This window comes from Triticum dicoccoides, chromosome 1A (genome assembly GCF_002162155.2).
Source record: "Triticum dicoccoides isolate Atlit2015 ecotype Zavitan chromosome 1A, WEW_v2.0, whole genome shotgun sequence".
Lineage (NCBI taxonomy): Eukaryota > Viridiplantae > Streptophyta > Magnoliopsida > Poales > Poaceae > Triticum > Triticum dicoccoides.
This window is the reverse complement of record NC_041380.1, coordinates 233320038-233343981: the sequence shown is the minus strand read 5'-3', so window position 1 is coordinate 233343981 and position 23944 is coordinate 233320038. Positions and strand designations below refer to the sequence as shown.

The following is a 23944-nucleotide window of genomic DNA, read 5'->3' as shown; positions in this document are numbered from 1 at the left end:
ACATCGCAAACTTTATGCCTCCCTGATGTGTAGATAGCTAGGTTGGGGCCGAGCACCCCCATCTATTCTGCTCATGTACCACTTTTCCATGCCAACTCTGCGTACTTGGTAAAGTGATACCCGTGTAATCCTGACACTCTTGCTTTCTACCTATTAATGGAATGATACGCATCTTGCATATTCGCGAAAAAAAGTTTGGTATAGGCGATCAGAAACATGGTGCAAATAGCCCAACTTGTTCATCTACATCCGCACGCCATACCGACCGGCTTGCTGCATTCCAAACCAGAGTGAAGGGAGGAGGGGCTGAAGGATGTACAATGGGCGGTGGCAAGGTTGTTGGTGGCACCACGCCGGGTCCCGGTGGGGGTATGGCGTGCAGCGGCCACCCGGTGAAGCCCATGAGGAAGGAGGACGTGGATGGCCGAGCGAAGCTGATGCCGGGTGCTCGTGATGCGGTGGCATGCGATGTTTTCGCCCAAGCGTGCAGCTGGCGGAGCAGCTAGCCGATCTTGGCCTGAGGTCGCACATGGTGAAGCCAAGATTCTCTGGCTGCAGCTCCATTAGATCGCCTCGTGATGAGGTGGGAAGATGAGATGTGCGGGGAGGTAAAATAAGATGCGTCTGGGGGCTCGTTTAGAACGCATCGTCTGTTACAGAAGGCGAAAGAGCCGAAGTGAAAACGACGGGTCTTGAGTCCTTTCGATGACCAGATTTATCTTGGTGCGTAGTACTACAGATTTGTGGTCAGTTGACCCTGATGAGGTTGTCCGGTCTTGCATCTCACATGGGCTGCATTGTTGATGTGGATACTTTGCATATTAAGATATTTAGTTAGTGGGGATGAATTAACAGTGATATGGCATAAAGCTAATGTGAACAATGTGCATGACGAGAGAATAGGTAGAAGTAAGGAGCAACTTCTTAAAAATGTCAGATCCACAGGTTCGATTTCTAAAAACAAATTAAAGCACACAAGGAAAATGAGGGGAGAGGCGCCTCGACGAAAGGCCAAAAAGGAAAATAAAAGCAATGTAAACAACCCAAGCAAAGTGGGGATCTCCCGAACTTCCCATTTCAGGGGTCTCTGCCTCCGCCTCCGCGTGCGCCGTCGGCTTCGCCTTTCTAGGTTTCCGCCGCCGGTTATGGAGACACCGGCGGGAGGTTCCGCCGATCGCCGGGTAACCGGGTCTGGCGCCTCTGCCGGTGCTGCGGCTTCTAGCCTCAGCCGCTACGGTCTCAATTTCTCCGCCTCCAGCCTTCTCCAGGCTCCGCTCGCCGCGCTCCTCGAGTACTCAGGCGTTGTCCCCTCCGGGCCCGTCCCGCAGACGGTGCAGCAGGCGGTACCCTCCTCCTCATCGTCGTCTGAGGCTGACGGGCTACTTTCTGCCGCCGCTGCTGGGGATGGAGAGGTCTCGATTCGGATCCAGGGTGACCCCGGCGACCCTGACACGGCGAGCACGACGGCTACAGGGGCCTCGCCGCAGGACTCAATTGAGGTGGCCGCCTCCTCCAACTTTGACCCGGTCTCCGTGGCGGGAAGGGGAGGCGGTGCTGATGCGGAGGCAAGCGGCGGTGGCAGTGGCGGTGCTACGGGAAATGGGGCTGGGGACCGCCCATATCAGCGTTACGACGTGCACCACGTTGCTCGGTGGATCGAGCAGATACTACCATTCTCGCTGCTGTTGCTCGTTGTCTTCATTCGGCAGCATCTCCAAGGTTTGATACTCATTTCCCTCCCGGTTTAAAAGATGTTGTCTCTGCGGAAATGGCATGCCCTCCGTCTTAATGTGGTTGCGATCATGAGCTGTGTAACCTCCCAAGAATATGTTGTCAAACAAAATGGATGCCTTTTTAGGGCACAAGTCCACAAGAACATATTTGGGCTGTATTAATGGTTGAGATAGCTTTGGTACATTCTAATGTGGATGCTAAACAAAATACAACGTGTTTTAGGTGTACAAGTACTTATTTCTCATGATTAATGCTTGATTTAAGTTGTGATATGTTGCGTTCTGTTTTGTCATAGCGTCCATTTGACTTTTTGTTGTTATGGGGGATCATTTAGTTACTTTTTTGTTAGAAGTACAAGATCTTAGTTCTGATCTTAGTATGATGTAACATGTTAAAGTTTGATTTTTCATAGCAGCTATTCAACTTTCTAATGTTGCGGCGTATTATTTTGGTTAATTTTAGGTCATCATGGTAAAAGAGATATTATGGTTTTTATTTACCGTTTAGTGACGTAGATGCAATGCTGAATATACTCATAGCCAGGTCTTGGGAGTTAGCTTTCATTACTTAACATAACTATAGCTATTTCCCATGTGTTGCAACATGGGCATAAATATTCTAGTGGTTCAACATCAATCATGTCTGACGTATACCTTACACTCACCGTATTATAGATTTTGATAAGATTCAATTTGATTTGAGTAAGGGTAGGGGAAGGCAAGGAAAGTTTTGGTTAGTTGAGGTTTTGGTAAGCTTTGATTTGATTTGGGTATTGGTAGGGGAAGGCAAAGAAAGTTTTTATTGAGTTGAGATTTGGTAAGAATTGATTTTATTTGATTTGATTGAGTTGATGCATGACGTGGTTTTGGAAAGTACCGATTTTATTTTGATTATTTCAAGTTACTCCCTCTGTAAACTAATATAAAAGCGTTTAGATCACTACTTTAGTATTGTAAACGCTCTTATATTAGTTTACGGAGGGAGTACTATATTTATGTTGGTTTTTTATTTTGTGCGGCATTTGTTGAGATTAACAAAACCTAAAAGGAAACCAAAGTGGAGGGAGAGGCGTGGGGAGAAAAAAACCCGGGGGAGGAGGTGGAAGTGACGCTACCGATTCCCCTTTAATAGTAAAGATTGTTCTGGCTCGTCCCGTCAAAAAAAAAGAAGATTGTTCTGGCTCGCCCCTCTATTAGCTGAGAGCCATCCTTCTCTTTCCTTGTCTGGAGGAGCTTTTTTCCCCAATCTGGTGGAGCTTGAGATTAGTTGATGAAGTATTCCAATCAGTCTTCTATGCTTCCAAATAAGTGCATTTTCTTCCTGCCTTAAGTGATGACTGAAAAGAAATATATCAACACCTATGAATAACTAGAACTTTCTTGTATGGTGTGTTTATGTTTTCATGGTTTTGTAGTTATACTTAAGATCGGTATATTTAGCATAGTCTCTTAGCATTTAATTTGTCTGGCAGGGGAGCCTAGGCCAACCTTATTTTTTCCATACAATAAGAGATCTGCATCTGGAGGCCTACAGCTAGCATTTTATTTATGCCAATATGTTAAAATTAAGGTCTTCCAAAATAGTCTGCCTTTATGCATTACTTCAATTAGATGCAAATGTAACAAAGCTATCCGTGTATCATTAATGGTGGTGTAGCTATCATTTTCCTATATAAAGTTCATTTGTTGGTCCTTTTCATTTCTATCTTATCCATTCATATTAATCCTTGTAAGGACAACAAATTTATTTTTTCTACTAGGAAAGTTGTAAGAATCATACTGAGTTGGATGTAAATTTCCTGCTTCAGTTGTATATTCCTGTTGCCTTTTTGGCAATGGTGCAATTTGCATCCACAATAATGGAAGGATTGATCTGCAGGTTTCTTCGTCACAATTTGGATTGCTGCTGTAATGTTCAAGTCAAATGATATATTGAAGAAGCAAACTGCATTGAAGGTATGATATTATATATACCAAATTTAGCATATCATAAGAAACTCAGTTCTAGTATGAAATATGTGGAAGTCTACTAAGACAGCCCTTCCTTTCTGTCATCCTCATGAATTTGAACGGACCATGATGACTGTGTGAAATAAAGCGAGGTTCCACTGATGGTCTGTATTACTAGCTTCATGAACATAAAAGCATTTTCAAATAATGAATTTCCTGAGGCCATCATTCATAAACTCTTGTAGTTAAAAAAAGTCTAGGCTTAATTGTGTGTTTTGCAACTGCTTTGCGCTTTTCTGATCAAAGCACACGCTTACACGCAGATTAAGCGCTAGGCGTTTTGCTATTGCCTAGAGCCTTAGGTGCACTTAAACGCCCGCCTAGGCGTGCCTTCTTTTTTAAATATGTAGACTCTCGAGAGCTTTTAGTCATAATGGCCTCCCTTTTATCCTCTGTTTAGCATGGAAATTTTTATAAGAAATGAAGATTTCAATGCAGTTGATGTTGATTTATATTTTGGCCATTACATTAGGTCATCAAATAGCATGTGGCTCAGATTGCTATACCTTTTGTGGTCAAACATGTTGGAAGCCCATTAGCTAGATCATGAAAACATTTGCTAGTGTCAGCATCTTGATATACCTAACTCTTATTTTAACTCTTTTACAGGGTGAGAGAAAAGTTGCTATGCTTGTTGGAATCACCATAATCTTCATGGTCCATGTGTTTGGCGTCTATTGGTGGTACAGGAACGATTATCTTCTTAGACCTCTGTTCATGGTTCCTCCAAAAGATATACCACCATTCTGGCATGCAATTTTTATCATCATGGTTAACGGTATTGATACTGCCTGAAACACTTGTAAAATTTGTTCTCACATATTCACAATGCTATCTAGTGTACAATAGCTGAATCTTGTCCAAGCTGCATAGAATTGTCTTCCTTTGAGTTGTTGGCTCTTCTGTCCTATTTGAACCATTTTTATAGTTCTTATTTATTCTAGGTAATTTCATTTTGGAACTGCCAATTGACTTATTCAGCTTGTTACTTCGACTGGCTAGATTGACGAACAGGAACAATAGCATTTTGAGGGGATGACTCCATTCCGCTCTCCTCCCCTCTCCCGCTCCTAGCCTAGCCCCTCCACTAGCCTCGCCGCCGTCGAGCCCTCGCCGGTAGCCCTCCTCTCCTCCAGTCGTCCTCCCCACCCGTGTCGGCCCCCGCGACCATGCCTTTCGTTGGAACCTACTCCGGGGACTCCAGCCCCGACAGACACATCTCCAGCCCCGACGGCCGCATCCGCTGGTGTGGTTATGCGGGTGAGTCCTCCGGCTCGCGGTCCTTCCGCGACGTCGTGAGAACCCCGCCGATCCCGCGTAGCCCCACGACGGCCGCGCCAAGCCCTGCCCCCACACCCGCGGCCCTGGTGCGACACCGCTTGACCGTGCCGGCCGCTCGCGTCCCCGCCTCTGCTCGCTTGGGCCCCCGCTCGGAGGTCCACCACGTCAATGGAGGACCCGTGCTGGATGCCGAAGGCTTTTAGCAGCCGCGGCGTAGGAACCGCCGCCAGCACGAGCGGTGCCCGGCCGCCCCAACCCCCCATGCCGCCGTCGCAGTCCCTCCCCCTAAGAAGTCGCTGGCCTCTGCTTTTGATGTCTCGATACGCGGCACTGGGTGCGGGACTGCACCAACCCCGTGCGCTGCCACCGCCGCCTCATCTCCGGCCACGAGTCCAGCGGCTGCGAAATGCTGTTGCCCGGCGCCCGCCGCGCGCTGCCTCTGGCAACCTAGGCCTCCGACCCTGCCGTCGCCCTTCACCGCCCGCGCGTGACTCCGCCGCGCAACACCCCGCCTTCGCCCCCACTGCCCCCATCGAGCCGGCGCGGGTCACCATTCCCCATTCCATCGAGATGGAGGAGGCGGAAGAGGTGCTGACGCATGGCATGGTGGCCACCATCACTTACACTAGGCCTTCTGTCTTCCCGGTCAAGGTGGAGACAACCCTGCACACCATGTTTGACCTGCAGCCCGGCGACTTCACCGTACACCTACATGCCCCAAAAGATTTCCTCATCTTCTCCTCACGGCAGATTATGGACAGTATGGCCGGCGATCATCTCATCAATGCCGACAACTTCACCCCGCTCCACCGTCTGGTGCAAGCTCGCCCACGCCATCGCCGGAAGCTTCGCGTATTCTGTGCAGCTCGAGCTTAGCGGCATCCCAACGTAGACATGTCATCTGTCCATCGTCGAGCACATTCTGGGGGCTGGCTGCTAGATTGAGCGGCTGCATCCGGATACACGCTCCCGCGCTGACCTCGCCATGTTCTGGCTCGCTGGGCGCGTGCGAGACCCGACCACCATTCGCCGGGCGGCCATCTTGGAGATTGTGGAGCAAGTCCTCGCTGCCCGCCCTGGTCTGCCCCCTGTCGTCCGCACCCTCGAGTACCCCATCTCCGTCCGGCTCACTAGGTCTGAACCCCTCCCCTGCACGGCTGATGGAGCTGCCAACAGCGACGGCAACACTAACAGCAACGACAATGACGCCGCGGGCCATGGCCCCGGGTGCTGTCATCAACGACGACGTGGTCGGAAGCACCGTCGCACGGCCACCGCACCCGATGGACGCGCGGACGGATTGGTGGTTGACTCGCCCGATTGGACGCGCTCCAACGGTCGCCAGCGCGCTGACGGTGTGGCGGTTGACCGCGGCTGACCTGCGTCCCGCGCCGCCACTACCGCGCTTGCGCCATCGCCCGTACAGGGGTTTGTGAGATGCATGGCCCACTCAGGAGGGGGCCCACCTCCCTCGTCGCAGAGCCAAAAGAGGAAAGCGAGGGGGGAAGAAAAAGCGTGCAAGGACTCAGGCCGCGCTCGCAAAAGCTGCAGCCGCGGTGGATCCGAGGCCGATCGAGACGCCCACTCAAGCGCTGGTGCCTGCCAACTCGCCAGCTGGCCCTAGCCCATTGGTGCCAAACCACAACTCTTCTACTGCCGGGCCCGCTCAGAGCCAGTCTCGCGTGTCGCCGTGGGCGTAGGGGGGCAACCCAACCAGGGCAGGGCCACAAACGACCAGTCCACTCGCTTGGGGATCAGGACGACTTGTCGTCCACCAGTGAGGTCCTAGCTTTGCTTCCAGAGGGGCGCCCAAACCGCCCCATATGTTGATTTGCTGTCGGGACAAAGCAGTGCTTTGCCCTCGTTAGCCCGCTGTTGCGGACCCGGCTGACCTGTGATCCAGGCCCACTTGTGCGCCACGGGAAAGCGTGCTGGAAATTCAAAATGCCGCGCACTCGACCCCTGCGGCCGCCAACGATGCCCCGAAACGGGCCACCTTTCCTGATGTAGGGGCCCTATACGGCCGATCTTTTGCGAAAGGAGCGGATCCTACAATGAACATGAAGAACACATAGGGAAAACACGGAGGGAAACACAAGAGAATCACTCAAACCAACGAGATAGGGTCACACATATGCTAGATCCGAGTACACATAGAGATCACACGGTCCAAATCCAACAAGGGACGATACATAGGGTAACCGGTTCTTCTCTGTGAGGAGGCCTTGAATCCGCGAGGGATCTTCCCGTGAGGGGTCTTGAATCCAAGATGGATCTTCTCCGAAGAGGCCGTGGTCTCTCTCGGTGGAGTAGATCCGGATGGATGAGCAAAGCTCTATCTCAAATGAGCTAAACCAATGCTAACCCTAGAAAGAGGGAGGAGGTGGAGTATATATAGTCCAGGGGAGCGAAGGGATACATGGGCCTCGGCCCTACACTGTGCGTAGACAGAGGAGGCCGGATGTCCGGACGTCGGGCCGGATGTCCGGGCTTTCACGAGGGGCTGGATGTCCGGGCTGGGGTGGCCGAAAGTCTGGGCTGGCGGGGTCGGTCTTGATGCATTCGGGACGGAGGGCGCCGTTTTTTCGGGCTTGGTCTGGATTTTCGGGCTGAGGCCGGATGTCCGGGACCTGTAGGTACTTGGCGGCTGTCGTGGTGGACGCTCCAGGGGCCGGATGTCCGAGGTCATGGCCGGATGTCCGGGTCCTGGAAGCTGCTCTTGACTACTTTCGTTGGTTCTCTTCATCCGTGAACTTGGGGACTTGTCCGTCTTCACGCACATCTTCGGGAGGGTCCTCTTGGTACCTAATCATGCACAACATTCCGGACTTAGGTAGTAGCCATGTCTCGAGTGGATCATATATGATATCATTAAGGAAGGAAGTCACCTCGGTCTCGAGAGCTCTAGCTCTAGCTCGTGTCATAGGTCCTTTTGGCACTTGGTGAGACGACGATGGGTCCATGGGGATGACCGTAGGATGCTCCGCATCATCTCCCCTCCCTTGGGAAAGATTCGACCTCGGATCGAAATTTTCATCACCATGGTGTTCGAACAAGTGATGTCGACGCCGATGACTTCCCGATTAAGATAGGACTGCATCAGGGGTCAGCTTTGAGCCCTTATCTTTTTGCATTGGTGATGGATGAGGTCACAAGGGGTATACAAGGAGATATCCCATGGTGTATGCTCTTTGCGGATGATGTGGTGCTAGTTGACGATAGTCGGACGGGGGTAAATAGGAAGTTAGAGTTATGGAGACAAACCTTGGAATCGAAAGGGTTTAGGCTTAGTAGAACTAAAACCGAGTACATGATGTGCGGTTTCAGTACTACTAGCTGTGAGGAGGAGGAGGTTAGCCTTGATGGCCAGGTGGTACCTCGGAAGGACACCTTTCGGTATTTGGGGTCAATGTTGCAGGAGGATGGGGGTATTGATGAAGATGTGAACCATCGAATCAAAGCCGGATGGATGAAGTGGCGCCAAGCTTCTGGCATTCTCTGTGACAAGAGAGTGCCACAAAAGCTAAAAGGCAAGTTCTACAGGACGGCAGTTCGACCCGCAATGTTGTATGGCGCGGAGTGTTGGCCGACTAAAAGGCGACATGTTCAACAGTTAGGTGTGGCGGAGATGCGTATGTTGAGATGGATGTGTGGCCACACGAGGAAGGATCGAGTCCGGAATGATGATATACGAGATAGAGTTGGGGTAGCACCAATTGAGGAGAAGCTTGTCCAACATCGTTTGAGATGGTTTGGGCATATTCAGCGCAGGCCTCCAGAAGCTCCAGTGCATAGCGGATGGCTAAAGCGTGCGGAGAATGTCAAGAGAGGGCGGGGTCGACCGATTTTGACATGGGAGGAGTCCGTTAAGAGAGACCTGAAGGATTGGAGTATCGACAAAGAGCTAGCTATGGACAGGGGTGCGTGGAAGCTTGCTATCCATGTGCCAGAGCCATGAGTTGGTTGCGAGATCTTATGGGTTTCACCTCTAGCCTACCCCAACTTGCTTGGGACTAAAGGCTTTGTTGTTGTTGTTGTTGTTGGTAGGGAGAGAGATCTTTTACGTTGAAGATGTCGCTCACGGAGTACTTGTCTCGTGGAATGTGGATCTTGTGTAGGTGTTGTTGTTGTTGTAGCGTTCAAGCACCTTGAAGGGTCCATCCTCTCGTGGTAGAAGTTTGGACTTGCGTTCGTTGGGGAAGCGGTCCTTGCGAAGGTGTAGCCACACAAGATCTCCAATGTTGAATACCATGGGGTGCTTGTTGAGGTTGAGCTTGGTCGCGAGTCGTTGTACTTAGCGCTCAATGGTGTGCCTTGTATCTTCATGCATCTTCTTGAGATAGTTGACTCGGGCACTCGCGTCCATGTTTGTGCGTTCTTGTAGTGGTAGGGGAAGAATGTCCAATGGGTACAACGGGTTAAAACCGTAGACGACCTCGAAGGGGGACATGCCGGTAGTCGAATGTCTTGCTCGGTTGTAGGCGTACTCGGCGATGGGTAGACACTCCTCCCACTCCTTGATGTTCTTCTTGATTAAAACGCGTAGTAGAGTGGAGAGCGTACGGTTCATCACCTCCGTTTGGCCGTCGGTTTGAGGATGGTATGCCGAAGAGAACAAGAGCTTGATTCCGAGCTTGACGCATAAAGTCTTCCAAAAATAACTCAAGAACTTGACGTCGTGGTCCGAGACAATCGTCTTTGGCACTCCGTGTAGGCGCAAGATTTTCCTACAAAAAAGATTTGCAATATGTGAAGCATCGTCTATCTTGTTGCAAGGAATGAAATGAGCCATTTTTGAGAATCGGTCCACAACAACAAACACGAAATCCTTTCCATTTCGAGTTCTAGGCAAACCAAGGACAAAATCCATGCTAATATCTTCACTTGGCATACTTGAAGTCATCTTGCACTTGATGTTCCGCCTTGGTAGCTTGATGCACTAGCTCGATGAGGTTCGAGTATGGTTGGAAGTCGGTGATCTTCTTGATAGGATGATTGAGTCCATTCAAGAAACGTGTCATAGTTTGCTCATCATCTTCCGTGAAATTGGCTCGTATCATGGCAATCTCCATTTCCTTGTAGCACTCTTCAACGCTCTTGGTTCCTTGCTTGAGTAGTTGGAGTTTCTTGAAAAGGTCGCGGTTGTAGTAGGTTGGCACGAAACGTGCTCTCATGACATCCTTCATTTGCGCCCACGTTGTGATGGGTGGTTCACCTCGTGCCTCTCGGCGCTCAATGACTTGTTCCCACCAAATGAGGACGTAATCTTGGAACTCAAGGGATGCCATCGCGATCTTCTTCTCTTCCTCATAGTTGTGCAAGCGGAAGATTTTGTCAACCTTCAATGCCCATGAAAGGTACTCTTCGGGATCATTGCTTCCATTGAACTTGGGCATGGTGAACTCTAGCTTGGCGTAGCGTTGCTCTTCATTGTGTTGGGGTCGGGGATGATGACGTCCTTGACGAGGAGGATTGTCTCCCTCAACTTGCTCTTCTCTTGGAGGATTTCCGTTATCTTCTCCTTGGTGAACTTGATGTTCTTGGTGAGCTTGTGGGGCTTGACGATGCACTCAAGCTTGATAGTTCCTCTCTTGAACTTCTTCGTGAAGCGCTTCTTGTTGCTCACGAGCTTGCCGGTAGCGCGTGGCTATGGCTCGACTTGAATCTCGGAGGGCACATTGCGCCTCAAGTGATTGAGCTTCACGTAGTTGTTGTTCTTGATGTTGTGCCTTGGCATCTTGTGCATCTTGGTGTAGTCGTGCTCGTTGCCCGTTCTTCCTCTTCTTGTTGGCGTTGCCGTTCTCGTGCTTGCGCAAAAGTAGCTTGGTTTTGACGGTGTCGTTGCTCTTGAGAGGCGTTGTCATGTAGAGGGTTGCAGTTTGCTTGACGGTCTTGGCGCGCGACACGTCGAAGAGTGTTCGATGTCGGTGTACTTGGGCCGGAGATGGTGTCGTCGAAGTGTCGACTCCAGCGCCTCCGTCGTGAGGACGAAGTGAAAGAAGAGCGGTTGAGCAACAAAGCACGAATCTCGTCCATTCTTGCGTCATTCTCTTGTTTGTGGTCGTCGAGCTTGCGGTCGAAGAGTCGCAAGTCGGTGACGACGTTGTCGATGCGTTCGTTCATTGCTTGTTGCTCTTGATGCAAAGCTCGTTGTGCACCAAAGAGGTGACTCTTTGTGACGTAGGAGGACATGTTGTCGTTTTGCTCGATGAAGAGTGAGTTGGTAGAAGTACTTGGCCTATCCATCATTTCAAGAAAATATGTGAGTGGGAGAAAGAGAAGAACTTATACCAAATGTACCTTGACCGATGTTAAAGATGGATCAATGATCACTCAAATGTGGAACAAGGAAATAGCACAATTGGTACCAATTCTTGTCGGTTTCTCACACCTACACAAGTAAAAGCTTATGGTGGAGCTCGGTTAGGATGGTGGCACAAAATTTGATGCAATTGTTAGTGAGCTTCAAAAATGTTGGAAAAGATTCACAAATTTGCAAATGCAACAAGTAGACCAATAGCAAAATGTGGTACACGGAAACACACACGCAAATAGATAAGTGGGGTCGTGCAACCAAGGAATGAGCCAAAATGTGGAATCCACGAAAATGCTCTTGTTACACAACACTAGAGAGACGCTAGCACGATTGCACAATAGGCGGATACGAAGACTTGTGCACAGCCTACTAAGCAAAAATGCAACGACTTCTATCCCAAATATGCTATATGTATGGTATTCCGATGATATGATCCAAAATGATCGAGTATGACAATCTTAATGTAGTATGATGCTATGGTTCTTGCTTAAAAGCTCTTTGCTTATCTTTCCCTTTTGCTTAAAAGCTTGTTTGGCTCTTTCTCTTTTGAGGTCTTTTCTCATGCAATGCTTCACGAACCAAGATAGCAATTGTATATGCAATGACAACTTTGTGACACAAAAGATGATACCGAGATATGTACCAAAATGATATGGTAAGTATGCAATGTGAAGTATGACCACTAATGTGCACAAGTGACGTTGCCAGCAATACTCAAAGGCTAGTCTCGGTGGGTAAGATACGCAAAATTGGGCTATGGTGGTTATCAATATAATGGCAAGAATGTATAATGATGGGATATCACGATACCAAGATGAGGTTACCGTTCTTGCTTACGGTATGGTGTCAAAATGGTGGAGTGGTCGTTGTCGATGACGCGTCCGTGGCGAAGATGAGCTGCGGTGATGTTGATGTTGAACCGTACCTAAATAGCCGAAACACAATAGGACACGGAACCGTAACTCAAATTCTCAAAGCAAAACATGACCAAATTATCGAAATTGGTAGCGGTTAAGCGATGGTGGTGTTTGCGGGAAATGGTGGTGCTATGCGGAAGTGATAGTGGTATGCGGAAGTGAATTTGGGCACCAGAGCAAATTTTGGCGAAAGTTAGGCGGAAAACAGTGCGGTGGATGGAGATGTTGCTGTCGGGGGCCGGATGTCTGGGCTCTGGATCCGTGGACGAACTCGAGGAACTCCGCGTGGAAGAGGCAAATTCGGGATATTTTGTGGATGGAAATTGGGGAAAAGATGGGGGAAAGCTAGATCTACCTGCAACACATGAAATCCGCGGATCAAATCCAACAAAACTTCATCACACTAAGAAATCACAAAAAAATTTTGGGGGCTATTTTTGTGGGGAATTTCGAATTTAGGATAAAATCAACAAAATTAGGCTAGAAAACAAAGAGGGAAGGCTTTGAAATCGTGATCAACGTGCCTCATGATACCAAGATGATGTAGGGTGGAACCCTATACGGCCGATCTTTCGCGGAAGGAGCGGATCCCACGATGAACACGAAGAACACAAAGGGAAAACACGAAGGGAAACATAAGAGAATCACTCAAACCGACGAGATTAGGTCACACATATGCTAGATCCGAGTACACCTAGAGATCACACGGTCCAAATCCAACAAGGGACGATACATAGGGTAACCGGTTCTTCTCCGTGAGGAGGCCTTGAATCCGCAAGGGATCTTCTCCGAAGAGGCCGTGGTCTCTCTCGGTGGAGTAGATCCAGATGGATGAGCAAAGCTCTATCTCAAATGAGCTAAACCAATGCTAACCCTAGAAAGAGGGAGGAGGAGTAGTATATATAGTCTACTGGGGTGAAGGGGTACATGGGCCTCGGCCCTACACTGTGCGTAGATAGGGGAGGCCGGATGTCCAGACATCGGGCCGGATGTCCGTGCTTTCATGAGGGGCCGGATGTCCGGGCTAGCGGGGTCGGTCTTGATGCATTCGGGACGGAGGATGCCGGATTTCCGGGCTTGGCCGGATGTCCGGGCTGAGGCCGGATGTCCGGGGTCATGGTCGGATGTCCGGGTCCTAGAAGCTGCTCTTGACTCCTTCCGTTGGTTCTCTTCATCCGTGAACTTGGGGACTTGTCCGTCTTCACGCGCATCTTCGGAAGGGTCCTCTTTGTACCTAATCATGCACAACATTCCGGACTTAGGTAGTAGCCATGTCTCGAGTGGATCATATGTGATATCACTAAGTCACCTCGGTCTCGAGAGCTCTAGCTCTAGCTCTAGCTCGTGTCATAGGTCCTTTTGGCACTTGGTGAGACGACGATAGGTCCATGGGGATGACCATAGGATGCTCCGCATCATTTCCCCCTCGGCCCAGGAACCTAGGCGCCTTCTGCAGAGGCGCCAGCCCACAAGCTGCTATGTTGACGGGCCTGCCTCCACAGGCCCATCGTCGCCTGCTCCAACCCCAGCATCCCACGCACCGCAGCTGGGCAAGGCTGCACGTTTCGCCTTGCCGCCAGTCACCTTTCGTCGATCTCGCCAGCGCGTCAGCCCCGCCAGCTCGTGGACCTTAGGAGACTTCCTCGCCGCCGCCACAAAGCAAACCTGCTCTGCCCTCCCCAATCCAGGACGCAAACGTGGCTGGCAGCCCCTGAACTTCTCGCCGCGACGTGGACGCTCCGCCACCACCGCGAAAGCAAAGACTGGTGCCCCACCTATGCCGGGCGCCGCGCACAAGTCCAGCTTCTGCGCGCCTTGGGCATCATCGGCATCGACCAGGTGATCTCCGCCTAAGCCATGAAGGCCTATGATGGGGTTTTTGCCGCGCCCCTCCGCATGCCGTCTTGGTGGCCATCGCCACGCTCATCGGTCGCGAGCTGCCATCCGATCCATCCATGGCGCCGATTAGCACGGTGATCACTGGCAGCCAAATCGCGACATAGCCGCTCTGCTGCGTGCCCAACCGTCGACCTTTGTCCCATGGATCACGGCCTCCGAATCATTATCTGGAACGTCTGCGGCCTAAACGCTCGCGCCAGGCGTACTGCCATCCGCTCACTTGTTGTAACCTCCAGCACTACGATCGCTTGCTTCCAGGAAACAAAGATGGAGTTTATCTACTCGTCAACGGTCCTCGAGGCGTTGGGGTCAGAGTTTGACAACTACGTCTACCTCCCTGCGAGCGGCACCCGTGGCGGGATCTTGTTGGCTTGGAAGAGTCGGGACGTGTCGATCACGGAACCGATGTTCACCACCAACATTCTCTCCGCCTGGGTGGCGACTCCCGATGGCTCCAGCGCGCCCTGGTGGCTCACCATTTTCTACGGGCCCCATGATGACCATGGCAAGACCGTGTTCCTTCCGGAAATCCATGACGTGCGTGTCGCCTGCACCGGACTATGGCTCGTCTGCGGCGACTTCAACCTAATCTATCGTGATGAGGATAAGAACAACGGCAACCTCAACAGACGCATGACGGGGATTTTGGCGTGTGCTCAATGACCTCGCGCTCAAGGAGGTCTACCTCAATGGCCGGTGCTGTACTTGGTCGAACGGGTAGAACCTGCCTACCTTGGTCCATCTCGATCGGGTGATGTGCTCCGCATACTGGGAGGAGCTAGACGGCGAATGCCACCTACACTGTTTGGCCATGGTCGTCTCAGACCACTCACCTCTCATGCTTGACTGCTCGCCAATGCCTAAGGTGCATCGCCAGTTCCACTTCGAGGAGTATTGGACGCGTCTTGCCGGTTTCCAAGAGGTTGTGGCAAGCGCATGGAACTCGATGGAGGATGCTGACCCTTTTCGGTGCTTCATGCGACGCATGCAGGCCACCGCGCAAGCTCACCAGCTAGAACGCGCGGTTGGTTGGCAACGTGCGTGACCAATTCGCGATCTCCCGCGAGCTGCTCCTCCGATTCGATGCCGCGCAGGAGCATAGGACGCTATCGTTCCATGAAGACTGGCTACATCGCTAGATAAAGCTCTCCTACTTGGGCCTTGCCTCCATTGAGCGTACGATTGCCCGTCAGCGCGCGCGCATCGCGTCTCTTAAAGACGACGGCGCAAACACATCGTTCTACCATCGTCAGTGTACCTACCGCAAGCAGAAGAACTGGATCCATTCCCTCACGGTTGATGGCGCCGTGCTCACCTCCTGAACGTCTTTGAGCAAGTATACGCGCTCAGCGGACAAGGCTTCAGCTGCCTTAACCAACCGCTAATCACGCTTCTCCCTAAGCGCGCTGATGCTAGCAGCCTTGGCGACTACAGGCCCACAAGTCTCATCCATCTTGTCGCCAAGATCCTCGCCAAACTGCTGTCACTCCGCCTCGCGCCCAAGCTCAATAGCCTCGTCAGCAACGTCCAGAATGCCTTTATCCCCGGACGAAGCCTTCATGACAATTTCATCTTGGCGCGTCAGTCCGCACGACTCCTACACCAACTTGGTGCCCCACGCGTGCTACTCAAGCTCTACTTGGCGCGCGCCTTCGACTCCGTCTTGTGGCCTTTCTTGTTCGGCGTACTGCGGTGCCACGGCTTCTGCAACCGCTTCCTCGACTGGATCGCCCTTCTGTTGTCGTTGGCCAGCACCAAGATTCTCCTAAACAGCGCCCTAGGACCCGCGATCTGGCACATATGTGGGCTGTGTCAAGGCGACCCCGTGTCCCCACAGCTCTTCGTCTTGGCTGTCGACACATTGGGCAGTCTCTTCCATGAGAAAATCGGCTATTTGCCACTTTCAACATGGGGCTTCGCAAAATTGCCACTCTCAACATTGACTTCGTAAAAATGCCAAAAATGCCACCTGGCTCGTGTGCACTTTGATTAACATGCCATTTTCCTAGTTTCTATTGCTTTCTTTTTTTTCTTTTTTTGGGAACTGAGAGGACCAAAGTGCCCTTAGATATTTCAACCTGATCCGATGTGTTTGTGTACTGGTTGGATGGGGATTGCTCGACTAGCTCATCCTTGTCGTCAAGTTGCTCACCGCTGTACTTCGTTGATGCTTGCCCGAGCCAGCGATGCTCTGCCTTAGCTGAACCACGCCAGGGTGAGTAATCGCAGGTGGTCGCCGTTGCTAGCGTACACCTGCGCGCGCCACCGCGGCTCTCGCCTTAGCAGGACCACTCCCGTGTGAGCAACCGCAGGTCGCCGCCGTTGCTAGCCCACGCTGCGCGCACCACCGCGGCTCGCCGCCCTAGCTTGACCATGCCCGTGTGAGCAACCGCAGGTCGACGCCGGTGCTCGCCCTTGCCGTGCCGATGCCTGCAGCTCGCCGCTGGTGCTCGTCCATGTCTGCATGGACCGGCACAGCCTCGCGGATGCCTACGCGAGCAACCGCAGCTCGCCGCCAGTGCTCGCCCACTCCTGCGCGCGCCAGCGTAGCTCACCCTCCCCTTCGCGCATTGGCAGCAGCATCTGTTGGAGGAGACGGATGCCTGCCCAAGTTGTGAAGACGGAGAATGCAAGGAGACAGGAAATGGGCAGCGTCCAACGATTGAAGCAAGACGTCCAGGCAATCAGCGATGCGCCCAACACGATATTCTTGGCGGGCAGCATGCACTCGTCTGCTTCAAGCATTCTCATCTGATTCCAAATACGTGTAGATAGCGGTAGACAACATCAGGGGTACTTTGGCCCTTTCAGGTGCTAGAAAAAGGAAAAGAAAAACAAAAGCAATGGAAAAAGGGAAAATGGCATGTTAATCAAAGTGCACATGAGTTGGGTGGCATTTTTACGAAGCCAATGTTGAGAGTGGCAATTCTGCGAAGCCCCGTATTGAAAGTGGCAAATAGCCGATTTTCTCCTCTTTCACTGCGCCATCTAGCTTCGTGTCATGCAACAGCTCCACCCTCGCCGCACCATACCAGCCATCTCCTATATGCAGTTGATGTAATCCTCCTCTGCCACCCCTCGCCTGGCGACATCACGGCGGTGAAGGAAATCCTGCACCTTTTTGGGCGCGCATCTGGACTCCAAGTGAACTTTCGGAAGAGTGCCGTGGCTCTGATCCGATGCGACACCGAAGATGCTGCCCATGTTGTCGAGCACCTAGGGTGCCCCATCGTTGATTTCCCGATCACCTATTTGGGCATTGCACTCACGCTGCGTTGCCCTACCACCGCCCAACTCCAGCCCGTCGTCGACAAAGTGGCCGGGAAGCTGCCCTCCTGGAAGGCTTGGCTCATGAAGGCTGGCCGCCTGGCCTTCGTCAAAGCCGCCCTGAGCGCGATCTCCATCCACCAGCTCCTTATGCTCGCCACCAAAATAGACCCTCAAACTACCAGAAAAAATCGAGAGAATTCCTTTGGGCAGGCCGCGCTGAGGCCAATGGCGGCAACTGCCATGTTAACTGGCGGCGCGTCTGTCGGCCAATCCTGCTTGGCGGCCTTGGCGTGCACGACCTCGAGCACACTAGACTCGCCCTGCGCACGCGCTGGCTATGGCTCAGCCACGCCGGCGACGGGAGGGCCTAGAAGGGCCTTGACCTGCAGTTCTTGCGCGAGGAACGCGCGTTCTTCTTCGCGTCCACAACAACGACGTTCGGGAATGGCCTGCGCGCCCTCTTTTGGGAAGACCGATGGATTAACGGCCGCGCCGCCAGTGAGGTCGCGCCTCTCCTCTACGCTTGCATCCCCAAACGACGCCGCAAGTCTAGAACAGTCGCCGACGGCCTACATGAAAACCAATGGGCTACCGACATCCATGGCACGATTGGCATCCCGGAGATCGGCGAATACCTCTGCCTTTGGCACCTTGATCGCCCAAACCAACCTTAGCAATGCGCCGGACAGCCTACACTGGAAGTGGACTGCGAATGGAGTGTACTCTGCCAAGTCTGCATACCTCGCCACCTTCCACGGCTCTACCCATTGCCAGGCTTGGAGGCTAACTTGGAAGTGTTGGGCGTCGCCATGGGTGCGTTTCTTCCACTAGCTTGCAAACCTTGACTGCTCCTGGACTGCTGACCGCCTCGCGTGCCGCAACCCGCCACACCTACCATGTTGTCCGCTTTGCGAGTAGGCCCCGGAGACGCTACATCACCTTCTCCTGGGATGCCCCTTCACTAGACAGGTGTGGCACGCGATCCTCTCATGGCCGCCGCCCGACAACGACGCCAAACTCCACGATTGGTGGCAATCGGCAAGACAGAACACGCCCAAGCCTATGCACAAGGGTCTTGCTTCCACTGCCCTGCTCGTGCCATAGATGATTTGGAAGCATCGCAATGGTTGCGTCTTCGAGGGGGCTCGCCCTTCGGTCACCTCACTGATCGCTTCGATCAAGGCCGAGGCTGCACTTTAGTCCAAAGCCGGGGCCCTAGGCCTCCGCGGCATCCTACCACAAACCTGGGATGTTCACTAATGTTCATGTGCTTGCCTTGTAACTGTCATCCTAGGAGGATTGTACCAAACTCCCTCTTTTGAATACAATGAAACGCAAAGCTTTTGCGTTTTTTTGAAAAAAAAACTTTGACTGGCTACTATATAGTATAAACTAGATGATGCCCCGCGCGTTGCTGCGGGAACCTTGCTAAAAGGTAAATAAATAATCGCTACGGAAACATCTTAAACTAATGGAAAGCAAATGTAAGCTTAAAGACAATTAAAAATACAAACGTATAAAAAAAGGAAAAAATGAATTGGAGTTAAAAGAATGTCATTTCTAACAAACTGTGAAAGGTGGGTGAACTCTAATGCAACAAAATAACTTACGACTAACATGAACAAATTGATGATATGGCATCATTGCATACATAGAGTAATGCAAAAAAAAAAGAGTAATTTATGGCTTGCATGCATTAGTTGTTTATGTGGCATGATTACATAGCTAGGAAAAATAGGTAGTGGGTTGCAGCTATTTAAAAATAGAAGATTAATTATGATGTGAGGCAAATGATTTGGCAGCCATGCATAATTGGTTGATGTGAAAGGCTTACATGCATGGAAAAAAATAGTTAGTGGGACTGTAGATTAATGACATGGCGAACATGTGTGGTTCGTTGATTTGGAAGCCTTGCATGCTTAGGAAAAATAGTTAGTGGGTTGCAACTATTTAAGAATAGGAGATGTATAATTGGAGTTAGCATTGTTGTTTGTCCCGTTAGCTTGTTAGAACTTTATGTGGTACAACAGAAATAATGCTCTTGTTGTGCCTTCATTCCTTTGAGTTTGTCAACTTCTCTCCATTGATATTCAGCTTCAGAGCAATTGTAAAAAGTTTCAGTAAAATACACAAAAGAAAAATAAGTATGCTGGAAAACTTATTTCAGTATTTATCTGGACCAGAAATCTGGGAATGCTAGAAATATGGCATTAACTTGATTGTGTCCAGCAATTTCAGTGTGGAGTTTGAGACAACTACACTTATTGGCAACTCATATTTTTTCTTCAGCCAAAAGGAACTCTTCATAGCTATTAGCATTGTTGGTTCTGCCGCATCCACATTCATAAACAAGAATTACCTGCAGATACAATGGTCCGCCAAGCAGCGATGACCGTCAAGTGCATGCTACTTATGTACTACAAGAACAGCAGAGGCCGTAACTACCGTAGGCAGGTGATAAATCTCTTGTGTGTCTGTGTACTTAAACTTCTTATTTAGTGATGCTCTTTTAGTCATCATATTTATAACATCCTGTGTGTATTTTTCTCCAAAAAAATAAAAATAAAATAATCCTGTGTGTAGTGTTACACCCCATGGAGCGTGAAGCTATACTGTTGGCATGAAATTCCCTTCTGTCCCCAAACTGCACAATCTTTGTTGTAAGAGAAATTTTGTCCATGTCCATAATAGTACTGGTCTTCCCTCAGATACCACCCTCTGTACTGGTACTTTAGTCGGCTGGTCATCCCAGATATTCCTGGAGTGCAAGTCGGGCAAGAATTGCGAGTCGACGAGTCGAGCCGAGGTTGAGACTCATAGACTAATCATGACTAGTCTAGACTACTGCTGGACTAGTCGACATGGTACTGCAGTACTCAACTTACAGTACTCAACTACTAATACCTATGTACTCCCTCTGTAAACATATATAAGATGTTTTAGATCACTATTTTAGTGATCTAAAACGTCTTACATTTATTTACAGAGGAAGTATTATATACTAGTATATATTACAGTACAATATACAATAAAATTTGAGTTGATTTAGAGGAGGATCACATCAGCATAGGAGAACAGCCAGGGGAGGAGCACAACAGCAGAGGGGTGGATCCAGGGGAGGAGCAGAACCAGCGGAGGGAGAGTGTTGTAATGCTCCTGGTCACTGCTGGTGGCGGTGGTGGGTGGCAGCGGTGGCGGCGGCCTAGTCCCAGGTGCGGTGGCTTGTTGTGGAGCGAGCCTGGAAAGCTAGGGCTACAATTTTTTCCGTCCCGTGGGCTAAGCTCTCACTTATCCCTCCCAAATTGAGTCGATTGACTCAAACACCCAGATTAGTCTGGACTAGTCGATGACTAGTTGCTCCACTGTTCGACTCAACAGACTAGTCTATACGAAGAAGCTACTCGACAATCAGATTGAGAATACTAGACTAGTCTAAATAGTTGTTATACTCGTAATCATTGAAGTCGGGTGCCTAATTAACTGTAAGGGCCAAAACTGCATGCCCTCATTTCTGGCCTGTATGCCCTCCTTTCCAGCCCTTGTAGAACGTCTAGCCAATGCATGCTTCGGTTTCTACTCGATGATAGCGCTGCATGGGAAGGCCAACAAGCATGCAATAATGATGGCGATTAACCGCTAAATTCTGATTCAGTGAGGGAGGATATTTAATACGCATCTTGATCGTGGAGCCATGGTCCTGCCGACTTACAATCCCCCCGGAGGGAGTACCAAAAATCTCTACTGAATTAGTGTGCGCAGCTGCTGAATGCTTCATGTGTTCTCACAATATGAAGATTTTAGTACCAGATAGTTTTTAACATTCTCACACCTAGGAATAATTGCAAGCATCTCTCACAAGTTTCTGACGGTATGCCGCTTACTGAATAATGTTGAAAATTCATCATTTGTTATTCTGCTGTTGGCTTCATCCGCTATTTGTTCTGGAGTAAGAGTAACATGGACCGAACTGTCATGTTTAGAACAACTGGTTATGGGGGCTTCATTCACACATAAATGGGATGATGCTTCCAAATGTTTGATTTTCAATCATTGTGATTTTGGTGCTATGGACGAGCCATATCTCGAATGCTAGTTAAAGTTTTTGTGTAAATTCTCTCTGTTATTAGAAGCTTGCAACTTCCTTTGATCCTTTGTTTAAGTACTGATGGGCTTTTACCTGGTTCTGAGGATTTTCCTATTCTTATTTTAGGGACAAATGCTAACACTTGTGGAGTACCTTCTGCTTCTATATCGTGCTTTATTGCCGACTCCTGTTTGGTACCGTTTCTTTCTGAACAAGGAATATGGGAGTCTGTTCTCATCTTTAACTACTGGGCTATACCTGACTTTCAAGTTGACTTCGGTAGTTGAGAAGGTACTTTTGCTTCTTGCTTATTGCATTTTGCATGCTGATGCAGTTGGTCAAAACCATAAAAACTTGTCTTGTGCATGTGACATTTTTACCATCTTCTCATTTTTGGCCATGTGTCCTCCAGGTTCAATCATTCTTATCTGCAGTGAAAGCATTGTCACGTAAAGATGTGCACTATGGGTCTTATGCGACAGTAGAACAGGTGAAAAGATCATTTGTTCTCAAGTGCCTGAACTAAAAATGCAGTATGCTGTGAATACTCATTACATTGAGGATACTATCGTTCCGAGAATAATGTCGATAACTCCCTGCTTTCAACTGTGTAATGACGTTCCCTAATGTTGGCGCGCTTCTTACAAGTCGTCTTTTGCAATGGCATTTTTCGAATATGCAAAGTTGGCAGTGTCATATATCGAATTAACCCAACTCTTGCTTGTTGTGATTAGTTTTTTTTCTGTCTCCTTTGTGGAGTTAAAAACGATTGCTAACAGGAGTTTCAGTGTCACTTAACTCTGGTTTATTTTTAATTGCATACTAACCTGAGGAAGTTTCTAATCCTGTGTTGCTCTTCTTATATTATTTAAAGATGACTACATCACATTATTATTTTGTTATTTACCTTCTACTCCAGTATATAAGTTCTCAGTGTCCACAATCTAGTGAATATGGATAAGATTAGTTCTCTCTGTTTTGCCATTTCAGTTAGGAGCTAAGAATTTAAAGACTGCTAATGTATCTGTGTGTTGGTGGAACTCACTGCAGGCAATTGCTGCCGGTGATATGTGTGCCATCTGCCAGGAAAAGATGCACGTTCCTGTTCTCCTTCGCTGTAAACATATTTTCTGCGAGGACTGTGTCTCTGAATGGTAACTTTCTCTTTTATTGTGCTTTATTTTGTTGGTTGAATGCGTAATCCATCTAGTTTGTTGTACAATTGATTCTTGCATTTTCTTTACATTTGGCAATGTGTTCTTGCATATTCGTTGCGCTTGAATGAACTTGCAAGGGGTATGGTTTACAGGATAATGAACCACTTTGTAACTCTTAGTATGACCAGGGGTTCTAGAGCTCATATGAGCAAGACCTTTTCATGGCAGTGCAGATGTTCTATTGATTTTGTATGATTAGGAGTGCAACGGGATTTTCTTTTCTTTCTTTTCAGTACCGTGTTTCAATGTATAGGTTTATGCCTTAATTTTACCTTTATCCACATCTGGAAATTTCAACTAACGATTGTTTTTATCTGTTTCTGTTCTAGGTTTGAGCGAGAACGAACTTGCCCTTTGTGTAGAGCATTGGTAAAGCCTGCTGACATTCGGTCATTTGGTGATGGTTCTACAAGTCTCTTCTTCCAGTTGTTTTAGAGCCCAAATGGCAAACCCTAACACATAACAATCGATCACAAGCAATTGGCTATAAGAAAAGTCCAGGTGGAAGTCCTTTGTTCTTTATGATGTGGCACCATCTTCCCTGTGTGGAATGAGGATACTGAGAATGTTTGTGAAAATTATCTCATTGCAACCATTCCGTTAATGCATATGTTCAAGCAATGGTTCGGGTCAGTTGCAGCATCTGCATAAGTTTGCAACAGCAGGAAATATAGCTGGAGGAATCTGCTCCTGCGAATCCTGAAGTGCCGGACCACATCTTGCTATTGACTTGTGTAATGTAAATTTGGTAACATTTTTTTACAAAAGTGAATGCGTTTTGGTTTAATTCGAGCTTGCAAGTTTTGCATTCTAGCAGAATTCTGTTTGAGAAAGGGGTAGAAATGTAACCTGTAAAGCTGTGATATATGAAATGTTGAGAGCCGTATACATTGTACTATTTACAAACAGTAAATATTACGAGGACCACAATATTAACACATGTCTTGTTCTGATAATCAGATATGTTTCCGGTATTGCGTGTAATCCTGAAGCGTTGGTACTCCCTCCATTTTTAGCGTTGGTACTCCCTCCATTTTTATATACAAAGTTACAAACTCAAATTACAAGTACTAAGATAGAATTTAATACATGTTTTGTAAGCCAGCTTTTCTTTTCATTTACTGGGATCATCAATACATTGTGTGCATGCAATAAAACTGTAGTAAAATACATTGTTGGTCATTGAACTCATCGTGTAAGTTCACTTTGTCACTGTA

At 49.2% G+C, this 23944-nt stretch overlaps 1 protein-coding gene across 1 annotated transcript; it reads left to right on the top strand.

Annotated features, from left to right (window-relative positions):
- Positions 1-1042: 1042 nt before the first annotated feature.
- LOC119267287 (RING finger and transmembrane domain-containing protein 2-like) lies at positions 1043-23686 on the top strand. The gene is made up of 8 exons (XM_037548658.1): positions 1043-1719; positions 3613-3689; positions 4353-4521; positions 19792-19880; positions 21637-21801; positions 21923-22000; positions 22561-22664; positions 23057-23686. Exons 1-8 carry the CDS (start codon positions 1146-1148, stop codon positions 23160-23162), a joined length of 1362 nt encoding a protein of 453 aa, XP_037404555.1. The 5' UTR covers positions 1043-1145; the 3' UTR covers positions 23163-23686.
- The last annotated feature ends 258 nt before the right edge of the window (positions 23687-23944 follow it).

What these genes read in the sequence shown, in the direction of transcription:
- LOC119267287 (XM_037548658.1), top strand. Translation starts at nt 1,146, where the DNA reads ATGGAGACACCGGCGGGAGGTTCCGCCGATCGCCGGGTAACCGGGTCT. An exon ending in AGAAGCAAACTGCATTGAAG is followed by an intron (nt 3,690 to 4,352) that starts GTATGATATTAT and finishes ACTCTTTTACAG; the next exon opens with GGTGAGAGAAAAGTTGCTAT. An exon ending in TGACTTCGGTAGTTGAGAAG is followed by an intron (nt 21,802 to 21,922) that starts GTACTTTTGCTT and finishes TGTGTCCTCCAG; the next exon opens with GTTCAATCATTCTTATCTGC.